The 13,960-nt window shown below is 49.3% G+C and overlaps 1 protein-coding gene across 1 annotated transcript; it reads right to left on the reverse strand.

Moving 5' to 3' along the window:
* Positions 1-12,189: 12,189 nt before the first annotated feature.
* On the reverse strand, positions 12,190-13,128 carry LOC104388672 (transmembrane protein 121-like). The gene has a single exon (XM_009997560.1). It carries the CDS (start codon positions 13,126-13,128, stop codon positions 12,190-12,192), a length of 939 nt encoding a protein of 312 aa, XP_009995862.1.
* Positions 13,129-13,960: the final 832 nt, after the last annotated feature.

Consider the following 13,960-nt stretch of genomic DNA (forward strand, 5'->3'; position numbering starts at 1 on the left):
CGGCAGCGCGTGTGCCGGGGTGTCTGGGCAGCCCCGTCGATGGGTGACGGAGCGGCAGGCGCTGGGTCTGGGTCTGCACTCCAGCTTCTTCGTGCTCCCGCTCTCCTCACCTCGCTCAGAGGGTGAGCTCGGGATGAAGAGCAGGGGTCTGGTTTGAGAGCTCCGGAATAAAAACTTACAGGGGCCTCTTTCTTTTCATCCCACTTCTCCTTCCCCCTGCGTGGAAATCTCTTCCATCTTGCTAAGGGTAGTTGATCTGTCCAGAGTTAGACGTGCAGTGGCTTGGAAGGTCCCGACAGGACAGGTGTGCGGGAAGAGCCGGGCACTGCACAGGCAGTGCCCGCGGGAAGAGCTGGGCGTCGGTGTTAAATGCTGTTAAAGGCGTGGTGGGGTGTGTCACAGGTGTGAGAAGTTGCCCGTGTCTCCTTGCCGTGTTGGTGTGGGGGAGGCAAATCTTTGTGTTGGGGAGGCTTTCAGGAAGGGGGTCCCAGGGGGGGGAGACTCCCCCATCAGCAGGCATTTTGCTTTCTTTCTCTTCACGGTGAGCCAGGTTCAAGGAGGAGACTGCTGGCAGTTGTCACCCTTTCCTTACCCCAGCTGGATGTGAATGGAAACAGCAGTTTTGCTTTTACCTTCTGACTGGGCCCTCTGTAAACTGTTTCTGGAACAGAAGCAGCTTTATTTGAATCCAGCACTACGTTTGTCTCTGGGACTGTTCACTTCTGGCCCAAAACAGGCTCTTTTTTTTTTTTTTTGTGCTGATGTCAAATGATGTTTTTATCAATGTGAGAGGCTAATTCAGTCCCTGCAAATAGATGGTAGGATGTATTTCATGGACTGATGCTACTGTGTGGAAAGCACTTCCCCCATTAGGTTTTGGGTTGACAAATCTTGTCCAGTGCCCCCTGTCTGTATTGAACTGTATTGTCTGTATTGTTTTCTCAGTGGAAGCTCTGCATTCCTTCCCTTTGTCTGATTTATACCATATGTATTTTCTAGTCCTTTACTAAACGTCACATCTTTTTACATAGTGTCTTTATCTTGTTTTCAACTGACATCTTGTAAGCCTTTGCTGTTTTAACAGTATTTGGAATTGCAGTCCAGTGGAGTATTGTAGTGCAAGTGATGGTTTCTTGTCTGCCTTTGTGAAATTGTTAGAGCAGCTTCCATGTCATTCTTGCTTTGCTTTAATGCTTTCTTTACCTTTTTGACTGTTGTTGTTGTTCAGGGTCTTTTGCTTGTCTGTCCTGTAACACTTTGAGTATCCAGTGATACTCAAATATTTCCCTATATACTGATTAATTGCTCTATATCCCTGTGATCTGTGTCATTAGCACAGATTTTTTGCATAGTGCAGCATTCTGAAGCTACCTGCACTGAATTTGGACAGTGTGGTGGCAGGTGCTCTTGGCCAAGTCCTAGAATTAATTGGTTTTCTGAAGAAAAACTGAGTTTCCTGTGAACCCCAACAGTGTGATTACTTTAAATTGCTGAGCTACTTGGCTCTCACCTGAACAGTTCTTTGGGCTGAAGGTGGTTTCACACTCTGGGCAGGCAGGAGTGCACAGGAGAGACACTGGCACAGATGGAGGTTGTGAGGGAGATCAGAAAGGCTGACAGTGCTGTCAAACCTAAGAAGACAGGGGAAAGGGTGTTTGTGGGAGCCCGAGCAAGAGAGGACAGCAGACTGCAGTAGGATAAGTGAGAAGGGTGTTTTGGGGGAAGCAGTGCAGTGAAGGAGTGCTGGGCAAACTGGGTAAGTGGTGTTCCCTTAACTGCCCTCGGAGGACTCACGAGTGTTGACACAGCAGGGTTCCTTGGTATTCAGAAGAAGCAAAAAGACAACATTTCTTGAGGCAGTGCTTGGATATGCTCATGTTTTCTGGATGATGTGAGTAGATTCTGAAGCAGAAAGTCTCATTTATTGCTGAGATGAGGGTGACTGGAATGATGAATCTGTGCTCTGAGCCAATGTGACTAACCTCATGTTGCTTTCTGTATTTGACAGCAGATTTGGGCAGAGTATGCAGAAAACTTGTGTCATGGGGCAGTGTATTTTGGTTGGTAGAGGGAATGCTATACAACTCTGTGGAGAAGGGAAGGGGGAGGAGGTTCTCCAGGCAACAGAGCAGAGATTCCTTCCCATGGTGAAGACCATGGTGAGGTAGGCTGTACCCCTGCAACCCGTGGAAGCCCATGGTAGAGCAGATATCTACCTGCAGCCTGTAGAGGACCCCAGGCTGGATGGGATGGAGCAGGTGGGTCCCCAAAGGAGGCTGTGACCCCATGGGAAGACTGTGCTGGAGCAAGCTCCTGCCAAAAGCTGTGGACCTGTGAAGAGAGGAGCCCCCCCTGAAGCAGGCTTGCTGGCAGGACTTGGGACATTGTGGGGGACTCATGCTGGAGCAGTCTGTTCCTGAAGGGCTGCACCCTTTGGAAGGCACCCATGCAAGAGCAGTTCATGAAGAACTGCAGCCTTGTGGGAAGGACTCATGTTGGAGAAGTTCGTACAGGACTGTCTTCTGTGGGAGGGTCCCCACACTGGAGCAAGAGAATAGTGAGTGGCAGAGACAACATGTGATGAACTGACCACAACCCCCATTCCCCATTTCCCTGCACTGCTTGGGGAGAGGAGGAAGAGAAATCAGAAGTGGAACTGGGCCCAGGAAAAAGGGAGGGGTGGGGGGAAGGTGCTTTAAGATTTGGGTTTTATTTCTCATTATCTTACTCTGATTTGATTGGTAATAAATCCATTTTCCCTATGTCAGGTCTGCTTTGCTATGTTGTATTTGGTGAGTGATGTCTCCCTGTCCTTACCTTGACCCACAAACCTTTTGTTATATCTCCTCCCCTCTGTCCAGCTGAGGGGAGTGATAGAGTAGCTGTGGCAGGCACCTGGTGTCCACCAACGGTCAGCCCACCACAGGCAGGATATGGTGGGTTTTGCTAGTTAGAGTGTTTTGCAGTTAGAGTGTTTTGTACCAAATCCATAGTGTACTGCGAAGTTTCAGAAAGACCACATGCCTGGTGCTGCTCAGAGGTGTTGAGTAGGCAAATGCTACCCAGGTGATGTTTGCCAAGACTTCCTCCTTCAGAAGGGAGGCAGTGCAAAACCTCCTCTTCCTTCTTGCATCTACCGTCATCCAGAAAACAGAACAAGCATATTCAAGTGCTGCCTTAAGAAATGTTTTCTGATTGCACCCAGAGGTGTAATTTTGGAAATAATTGTTGATACTGACACTGAGAGATAGTAAAGAAAATCTAGCCACAGAAAATTCCAGAAAAATACCTTGCACATTGATCAGCACTTTGGGTAGAACTGGTTTTGCTATTTCTTGTTGGTCTTTTAGTCAGCAGTCAGGGGGGACAAGGAATATTTTATGAAACACAAGGTACAAATAGCACTGTGGGGAGCTCAAGGCAGGGCTAGAATATGAAACTGCTTATTAGTGTTGTGGAGTTTTCTTCTTCCCACAGCAAACCAGGCTATAATCTCTTCCTGTTGGTAGTGAGATGGTGAAGGTTGAATGTCTGCATTTCAGTAGTTTACAGGCCTCTGAGGTGCTGAGGAGGCTCTGCCTTGTGAATTGCTTTGTTGCAGTTTGAGCAGAGCTATCAGAGATGTGCAGTGGGGAGAGTGTCTTAACAGACAGAACAGGCCATATGGTTTTCCTGCACCTTCTGGCTGGTCTTATGGTGCAAGAGATGTGGGGATTCCTCCAAAGGTGATGGGACAAGATGAGTCTCCTAAAGTGAAGGAGTGAGGACTAAGAGGTGACCCCTCAGAACTTGCAGCGTGACCAAAATATAGCCCAGTGCAGAGCTCATGCTGCTCTTTGTACCAGGTAAAAACTCTGAACTGATCTTGTGTGTGCTCCTGAGAAAGAAGCAAAGACGTGCTGGGGAGACAGGGACACTATTCTAGTGCTGGAGGCTGCTGTGATGAATGAGAAAGAAATCAAAGGCTGAGAGATGCAGTGGCTACTTTGTGCATTGTTGTATGGCACCACTCTGCTTGTGTCACTGTCTCAAGTTCCAAGACACCCCCCTTTGGTGGAATTTGGGGGTGGGATGTGCTTTGAGAAGCTGTTTGGTTCACGTGTGTCCTGCACTTTCTTCCAGATGAATCTTACATGTCTTTTGAGGAACTACTGCGGGTGCAGAGCGGTATGAGAACAAGAGTGTGCAAGCAGATGACCAGTGGGAAGAAAACTGCAAAACCTACCAAAGCCACAGTGAAGAAGCAACAAAGCAAAAAGGGGTAAAGAGGATCTTTTGTGATCAGAAAAATGTGTACGTTTGCTCTCTGCACTCCAGAAGTAATGCTGGGAGCTCCTCACAGTATTGCCATTGCTTTGGAGCTGCTGTAGATCTCCTTTAATGTGCTACACAATAATGCCTTTTGCTATAGTATTTCATTTGGGAATGGTCTTTGCTGTTTCAGAGCTCTTAATAACCTATCCTGTTCAAATCCCCAGCAGGCACCTGTTACTTGATAGTTAAACTGGCATTTACATACACCCTCTGTATTAAGACACTTCTAACCCATGACATGATACATTTCTTTCTTAAGCTGTATCATAGTGATTTACTTGTGTTCCCTGGGCCCTGAAATACTTACCCTACTGTTTCCTAAACCCCTTCCAGCTTATAAGCATCTTCTGCTTGGCTCCCACTGGCTGGAATTGCAATGACAGCCAGTTGTTCTGAAAAGTCATTAACCCTGCTGTTGTCTCTGCTGTGGCTTGTCTGTGTTGCACTTTCCCTCCCCTCTACAGTACTTAAGGTCACAGACCTTTTCCTATCTTTAGTGGTCTTTACATCTCCTATTAGAATATGCTGTAGGTGCTGTTTATGTGGTTACTATAAAATACATTCAACATAACAAAAGCTATTGGATCTTTTTACAGTCCTCCACAGGCCCCCACTGTTCACAGCTGTTATACCATTACCCTTTATTTGCAGTAGTGAGATGGTTTTCAGTCCTCGAGAGTTGTATCCAAGTTATTTGAACAGGCTTCCTCTGTCACACTGACATTCCCTAACCTGTTTCTGAACTTCTGCTGGGTACATGCTTCTTCTGCCATAAACACTTTTATTAGAGTCTGGGGGATACTGTGTAGTGCAACATCTTCATGCACTGTCTCCATTTCTCCCACACAGTTTGCATAATGCTATTTTTATTTAATTCCCCTAATCCTTTAACTGATGCTTCACTGTAAATCCTACATGCTGTTTCTCTCTTTTTTTTTTTTTTTAAATGGAAGTGAGCTTCTTAAAAAAAGGACTTCAGGGAAATCCACTAGACCTGAGCTAGCTTCAGTAATACTATATAAAGCTGACTGGAGAGCATTGTACAAGGTTATAGACACATCTGCAGGCATGAAAATACACTGAACACTGTCCTAAGTGGGATTTGAAAAACTCACTTGTGCCTGTAGGGTTGTTTTTGTTCCCACCCCAGTGTTACTGAATGGGGATATAATACTCATACTGTGGGTACTCTCAGTGGGTGGTTTACCATGCTTTCCATGTTTGTGATAAGTTACCTGATGTACCGACAAATCACAGGACACAGCACCCAAGTAATATGGGGAGAGTAATACCCTGTTCTCCCACCTTGTACTGTCCCCCTTTTACACCTAAAGTATCGAGCTCTAAAGGCAAGAACTTGGGCCGCAACAATCCCATGCAACAGTACAGGCTTGGGGAAGAGTGGCTGGGAAGCTGCCCCGCAGAAAGGGACCTGACTGATAAGTGGCTGAATATGAGCCAGCAGTGTGCCCAGGTGGCCAAGAAGGCCAGTGGCATCCTGGCTTGTATCAGGAATAGTGTGGCCAGCTGGAGTAGAGAGGCAATCGTGCCCCTGTACTCAGCACTGGTGAGGCTGTACCTCGGGTACTGTGCTCAGTTCTGGGCCTCTTAATGCAGGAAAGACATTGAGGTGCTGGAGTGAGCCCAGGGAAGGGCAGCAAAACTGGTGAAGGGTCTGGAAAACAAAACTTATGAGGAGTGGCTGAGGGAACTGGGGCTGTTTAGTCTGAAGAAGAGGAGCCTGATGGGAGACCTGATAGCTCTCTACAACTACCTGAAAGAAGGTTGTAGCAAGGGGGGTTTGTCCCTTCTCACTAGTAAATAGCAGTATGACAAGAGGAAATGGCTTCAGGTTGCACCAGGGGATGTTTAGGTTCAATGTTAGGAAAAACTTTACAGAAAGAGTTCTTAAGAACTGGAACAAGCTGCCCAGGAAAGTGGCTGCATCACCCTCCCTGAATGCATTTTAAAAAAACTAGATACGGTGCTTAGGGACCTGGTTTAGTAGTGGGCTGGTAAACCTAGGTTAGTAGAGTTAGGTTAAAAGTTGGACTGGATTCTCCAACCTGAATGATTCTATGATTCTATAACTTAATCACTGGATTGGTTGTCACCATGGTCCTGATTCACTGTGAAGTTTCTTTTGGGATATATTCCATAAGCTGTTTGGCCCTTACTCCTGGGGTCTGACCTGTTCTTGTGCTGTGGTACACTTTCTCACTGGCCACTGTAAAATTGGTCTGTCTTTGTAACTACCAGGCCAGTGCTGAAATTCCCAACTTTGGGCTCCCCTTTAGTCAAGAGTGGATGAGTTGGTGGGCCAGGAATAGAAGAGGGTTGCTGCATGATGAATGAAAACATGGAGAGGAAGAGGGATAATTGAGTTTGGTGCATTTACTGATGAGGATGGTGGTTTTTCACTTGATGCAATAGTGCTGTATCAAGTTTTCTGTAGGATTGTTTTAACCACGCACTTACAGATCATTTTGTTGTAATAGCCTTGTCTGGCTCTTGACCAAGTCACCTTTTTGTTCTCTGTAGGTATCATGGTGAGGATTGAGTGGAAGAGTCTGCTGTTTCAGCACTATGCAGTAATGTTCTCCTGGTGTTCTGGCTAACCTCCTGATGTGTTAGCCTGGGCCTCGTCCTGTTCTCTGCTCCTCTTAAGTACATTTGTCTCTTTTTCAGGCCACTGGAGATGTCTGCCAAGAAGCCTGTACCTTTTCTGCGACAGGTTGTCTCTGTTAAAAAGAAGGTGGGTGCTCCCCCTCCCCAGCTCAGGAACTGATTTCCCTTAGCAATGCTAATAGAGCACCGAGGTGGTAATGGGACTGCTGAGGATGACACAGGCTGTTCCTGGAGGAGAGGGCCTTGACCATTCATTCTCTGGTGAGTGCAGGTAGTGCTAGCTCAGGTGAGCATGAGACTGGGTGCAGGAGCAGTTGCTCTCTGTATAATGTGCTGCCCTGCAGAGTGCACAGCTTGAAGAGTAACTTGAACATTTGGGATCTAAATGTTTCTAGAAGGTGCACTGGCTGCCAGCGATGACAACTGCACTGCAAGCCATGGTCATTGTTCAGTTCTGATCACACTGAAAGTTCAAATGTCCATCTAGTTTCTAATGTGAATATGACTTATCATTGCTGGATCATCTTAACCTGTTAATTTCCAGAGTTAGAGATCTCATTTTGTCTCTTTTTTTTTTTTTTTTTTATATGACCTGACTCAGCTAATCTGTGGAAATCTAAATAGATTTGAGTTCCCAGATCCATCACCTTGACAACACATGTTCAGCCAGCTCTTGGTCTGGGAGTTGCAGGTGTTTGGAGGCAGCACTCATGCTGCTGTTCCTTGAATTGACTGTTCCCTGGGTGGTAGACTTGCATATGAAAATTGCCTGTTACTTCACAGACTGGATGCGGGTGTGATTTTGTGAGGGACTGCCACCTTGATTATCAGATTCAGTCTTTTCCAACTGCAGATGTTTTCAACAGTGGGTGCATAATATTGCTAGTAAAGAAAAAAAAAAAGGCAAGGTCTGATCCATGGAAGGGGAGTAAGCAGGCTATTAACAGGTTAATCCTGGCCACAGCTCTTACCTTTCCCTTCCCTGCCTTCAGGTCCACAGAGACCCTCGATTTGATGACCTGTCTGGAGAGTATAAGCCTGAAATATTTATGAAGACGTACAGCTTCCTGGACAGCATCAAGAAGCAGGAGAAGGAGGTGATACTGTGTGCCTGTCCTTGACCAGAAGAACCTTGCTTGACAGGGGCAGCTTCCACAAAAGCCTTTCACAGTGGAGGTAGCAGGCAGTCATGCAGCTTTCTGCTCTCTTCTTCAGATGGTTCAGAAGCAGCTGAAAAAGTGCAGGAACACGGAGGAGAAGGAGAAACTCCAGCAACTCCTAAACCGAATGGTGAGTTCAGTGCAGCTTCTCCTCTCCTGTGAGACAATGCATAAAAAGAGAAGATGTGCAACCTGAGGTCTGCCTAGACATTTGCTGACACGGGCTATCTTTTCTGTACAGACACAGCAAGAACAGGTACAGAAAAACCAGCAGAAGTTGAGGGAGAGGGAGCTGTCTTTGAAAAGGCAACAGAGGGAATTGGCCAAGCAAGGAAAGAAACCCTTCTTCCTAAAGAAATGTAAGTACTCACTGTGAACATGCTGCAGGAAGACCTAGAGGGGAGTACTGCTGACAGGACTCCAAGCACAGGAAGTCAGTTGTCCATAATATTCCACAGAGCTGTGGAGGGATTGTTCTAGTGCTGGTACTGGAGTCAGGCCTGGAGCCAGGGAGGGAGAGGTGAGAAGGGTAGAGTTTATTTGGGCTTCAGTTTAAAACCTTGCTCCCCTCTTCTCTGCAGCTGAGAAGCGGAAATTGGAGCTAGCTGAGAAGTATTCAGAGCTGAAGAGGAGTGGAAAGCTGGAGAGCTTCCTGAACAAGAAGAGGAAGAGGAATGCCATCAAAGACAAGCGTCGTCTGCCCTCACAGAAGAACTCATGACTGCAGACAGGCTGTGGTCTGGCACTGGGTCTTACTCTGTCCTTGCCAGGCCTGGAAGGTGGCTATCCCTCTTCCAACTATCTGCTTTTCAGCTGAAACATCCTCTTCAGTTGTGGTTTACACCATGTCTGTGTGGTGACAAGTCTGTCTTGCGGATGCACGTGGTGTGTGCAGACAGCTGTGTCTGTCCTTGCACCTGCTCATCTCTTTCTCTAGCCAGGAGAGCACAAGCCCTACCCTGAATTGCTGGCTCTACTCCAGGTATTACCAGATACCAGCTGAGGTGGGAAAGGCCGTCAGGTGGGAGGGCTTTAGTTCAACATCTGCACAGAGCAGGACTAGCACTGACTTGACATCAGGTTGCCCAGCGCTTCTTCAGTTGGGTCTGGGACAGTCCAAGATGCCATCACCTCTGCTCCTTTGCTTCAAGTTCTCAAGATTAAACTGTTGTTTTTTTCCCCTTCCTCCAGGAAACGTAAAGTTGGAGTTTAGTTCATAATAATGGTCTTGTTCTCAGTGAAGTGCCTGTCTCGGTCCTCTCAGTAGCCTTGTTATATAGGTCTGGGGAATGAGTGGGAAATGGGTCCTTTTAGGTCTCCCCAAAGCTTTCTCTTCCTGAGGGTGAATAAACCCTGTTCCCTTCCTTTCCTTGCAGTGCTCCAGCCTCTGACAATTTTCACATCCTCAGCTGGAGTCAGCCCAGAGGACCAACATCTTTCTTTTGGGTGCCTAGCCTGGATGTAGTCTCAAAAGTGCTGAGTAAAGGAGAGATGATCCACCCTGCTGCATGGGCAGATACTGATTCTTTATGAAATACCTCGGTTTTCCTTTATTCCCAGTGTTGGTGTTATTACAATCAAAAGTGTTTGAACTTAGAGGAGTTAATGCCTCTCTCCAACTCCATCACACCCACCTGAGGGTGTAGCTGAAGCATCTGCCTCCACTGCTGTTCCTGTGGGTGATGTGAGTTCAGCTCTGGTGACAGGTTTTAGTGTTATTGGGGGAGGGCAATAGAGATGGGATGTGCTAGTTTGGCTGCAGATTGCATGGAAATCCTCAGCTGCTTTTAACCTGCTTGTGGCTTATTGCTTTGGACTGTGCTGGGCTTCTTGCTCTTTTCCCTGTCTCATGTGGAATGCGGAGCCTGTTGCATCTTTGTGTCTTCAGAGGAGAGTTATCTTGGGTGTAGTGTGGCAGCACCAAAGCCTAGGGTTATCCTGGTCCCTTCGTGGCATTGGTCTGCTGTTCTGTGCTCTCCGTTTTTAAGTCAAAGCAGATAAAATACTCTGCTGTACTTTAAAGCTAGAAAAGAAGAAGGCGGGGGCCTGGCCAGGCTGGAGGTGGCTCACTGCTGCCAGGGCCTTGCATTCCTTGGTCCATGTGTCCCAATCCCCAGCTGCTGGTAGATCCTGCCAAGCAGGGAGCAAACATGGTGCACCCCCAAAGTGGTCCCACTTTCCCATCTGGAGCCAGATGGCTGCTTCCTGCAGAGTCCTGTGTGCCTGCCTGTAAGGGGGGCGTCCTTCCAGACATCTTGCCTGCTTCTGCTGAACATATTAGCAGTAAGGAACAGGTCTGCTGACCTACCTATCTTTGCCAGCTCCTGGAGCAGGTACCTAGGAGCAGGGGGAAGCCTTGGAACATTGCCCAGCTCAGCCAGGCTTGTTGCACTGGATGTTGAGGCAGGCAGAATCGTGGCAGCAAGAGCTCATGGGAAAAGATGATTTCAAAATCTTCAGAGAGCTTTCTAGCCTCCTAGGCATCCTAGCCGCAGGAAGTTATTTTCCTCCTGTTTCTAATTCTAGGGTTTGACACTAGGAAAAAGTTATTTCCTGTGAGGATAGGCGAGATGCTGAAACAGGTTGCCCAAGGACGTTGTGGATGCCCCCTCCTTAGAAGTCTTCAACATCAGGTTGGATGGGGCCTTGAGCAACCTGATCTAGTGGGAGGTGTCCCTGCCCATGCAGGGGGGTTGGAACTAGATGATCTTTAAGGTCCCTTGAACCCAAACCATTCTATGAGTAGAGCTCACAGAATAATTTGAGTTTATGGGCACATGTCAGCTAGTTTCTGGAGATTTTTTGCTGTTTGATTGTGCATTGTAGCCTAGCCAAGGCTGGAGGTTATCTTCCTAGTGGTAGATAAGATACAGACAGGTGATTTTTAATACTGCTCTAGTGACATTTAGCACTCATGCGGTCTGAGCCAAGAACTCAAGAGTTGCCTGAATCTCGGCACATCTCTAAGTCTCCCTAGAAGTCTTCAACATCAGGTTGGATGGGGCCTTGAGCAACCTGATCTAGTGGGAGGTGTCCCTGCCCATGCAGGGGGGTTGGAACTAGATGATCTTTAAGGTCCCTTGAAACCCAAGCCATTCTGTGATTCTAATGCTGCCCTGACAGGGCATCTGCCAGGCTAGCTCTGGTGTCCCTCCAGGTGAAGTGTGGGGACTTGCTCTGGGTGTTCTTGGGGAAGGCAGCCATTGGGCTGGCACTGATGTAAGTGCAGGTGGTTGCTCAGGCAGTGCTAGCTGACAAAGCCCCCACACATACGTCCCCAGTGACACCCTGAGAACCCACCTGACTCTCCCTGTTGGCCAGGAGGAATGGCTTCAGACACAGGTAGGTGCCTGGAATGGTCTCCCCAGGCCTGGGTGGTCACTGAGCAAGCCCCCCACCCCAGATGTGCTCTGCAGCTGGACATCCAGGCTTGCAGGGGACCAGGTGCCACAGGAGCTGGGGGGACCCACCTCCCAGCAGGGACACACACATGAGGAGGCTGCAGGGCTCAGGCTTTTTATTGCAAAGTGGGAGATACAAAAAATGAGTCAACCCCTCTGAGCCCCCCGTGCCTGCAGCTGGCTGAGAGGGCTGACTGGCAGGGGGAGGCCCCTGCCTGGCTCCCACAGCACAGGGACCCTGGCTCACACAGCTGGGGAGAAGGTGGCTGCCCAGCACTGAGCTGGAGCCAGGGCCACCAACAGCAGAGCGGGTGACCTGCAGTGTCCCTCTGCAGCCCTCTGGCCCGAGCCCTGGCTGGCCAGCAGGCAGCACTGATGGGGGAAGACCTGCACAGGCTTGGGCTGCCTGGACCTCGTAAGACACAGCGTGTGGCAGGCAAGCCCGGCCTCCTCCACTCTGCTGCCCATCTTGGTGGGGTGCCAAGGTCCCAAACTGCTCTGCAGCCTTATGGAGGCAGCTACAGGGGGCCCTTACCATGCGACCCCTGGGGACCACAGCAGCTTTGCTCAGGGAGGGAGAGAGTCAGGTCATTGCCTTCATCCAGGTGAGGAGCTCAGCAGCCCACCTCATGTTTGCAGGCTCAGCCAGGCGTGGTGGTGCCCAGTCTGTGGCTCCTGCTGACTTGTCATGTGTTGTCCTGGGCCAGCTTCTCAGGACAGGCAGGCTGGTTCCGGGACTTGTGCAGTCCTGAGGAGGGCTGGGCCTGGGTGCTGTGCTGCAGGGCCAGGTCCAGCCCCAGGGATGTGTGGTTCTGGTGCCGCTGGTACTGCACAAACATACAGACCTTCAGCCCAATGGCCAACATGTTCTTGCCCATGAAGATGCTGGAGACCCGGGCATCCCTGAAGAAGACCATGTTGCTGCCTCGAATGAAGATGGTGGTGATGTTGACAGTTAACATGCTCAGCATGGGGTACAGCATCATGCGGTGCGGCATGATGCTGATCCCTTGCATGCTGATCTCACAGAGGGACACGCAAGGGAGGACCAGGAGCAAGATATAGCAGTAGAAGAACATGATGCCCTCAGCCCAAAGCGGCAGCCCCTTCTTCTGGGGCTCCCACAGGTTGGCCTGGATGTCCAGCACATCCAGCATGTCCACGATGACCCAGAAGAGGCGGTTGCGGAGATCTTCTTTCTTCTTGAATGTCCTGACATACTCCATGTGCTCCGTGGCCACCAACAACACGTAGAGGGCTGGGATGCAGATGGACAGCAGCAAGGTCAGCGCTTTGCGGGCGATCAGATCCAGGCTTTTTCGGTCAGCTTTGTAGTTCTGGTACACAAAGTAGACTTTGATCTCCAGAACAAAGACATAGAGGAACCAGAGGATCATGGCATAGCCCCGCTTAGCTGTCTTCACCTCTGCCCCGACCCACATGGCCATGTAGCGCAGCACCAGCAGGAAGCACATGTCACCCACTGCCACCATGATGGAGATGCCCAGCTTCCTGGATCCCTGGCTCTGCTCCACCAGGTAGGCATCCATGAGGACAAGGCTGGTCATGATGAGCACAGTGGAGATGCACACGTGGGGCTTGCTGACAGGTGGTGGGGGAACCATCCTGCAGAGGAACAGGCAGGGCCATCAGGGAGTTGCTGGGATTCTCCATACACACCCTTGGGCACCCTTCTGCTCCCACTTCCCCTCCAAAACAACTGCTGATGGCTGAAAGAAGACATGAGGGTTCATAGACTCCCATGCTGTGTGCCTGGTTTGTTCCAAACCCACAGATTCCTAGCAAAAGTACTCCTGAGACTCCTGGCCAGGTGGCACATGTTGGTTGAAATCCATCTCCTAGGCTGCACATGGGAATACGGGACAGCCTTCAAGCACTTAGGCTGCTACTGCCCCTTCCAGCAGTTCATCACACTAGTTAGTCTGTGTCACTGTGAAGGATACATGCCTCATTTTTCCATGGGAGTTCCCTGTCCGTAGCACTGGTTATATTCTCCCACACACACATTCCAAGGCACACAAGACTAACTACGCTCTTAACCCAAGCAGACCCTGAACTGCTGTGATTGAGGACTCCTCTCAGGCTGATTTTCCATGCACAGCAGGAGGCAAAGGATTATTTTTAGGCTGGCTGTCCTGCGGGGAGGGAAGAAATTGGCCCAACATCTTGAGTTTCCTTCATTCAGCCTCACACTTCCTAAGAGCTCTGCCTACAGTTGTTTGCCTATACCCATCCTCCCCCAGCATGATAAACCAAAAGCATGGAAAAGCAGCATCAGCCCACAGCTCCAAAACGCAAGGAGCTCTGCAACAGGCCCTCAGTTTCAGCTGGCTGCTCAGCTTTCCCAAGCTGGGGCAGAGCAAAGCATGGTCCCCAAAAGCACCCCTGCCTGCCCTGGGCAGCACTGGAGCTGTCAGACTGACTCTCATTGGCCGC

Source organism: Chaetura pelagica, unplaced genomic scaffold (assembly GCF_000747805.2).
Source record: "Chaetura pelagica isolate M959 unplaced genomic scaffold, ChaPel_1.0 scaffold505, whole genome shotgun sequence".
Lineage (NCBI taxonomy): Eukaryota > Metazoa > Chordata > Aves > Apodiformes > Apodidae > Chaetura > Chaetura pelagica.

Excerpts from the sequence above, each read along its gene's own strand:
- LOC104388672 (XM_009997560.1), bottom strand. The coding sequence starts at position 13,128 with ATGGTTCCCCCACCACCTGTCAGCAAGCCCCACGTGTGCATCTCCACT.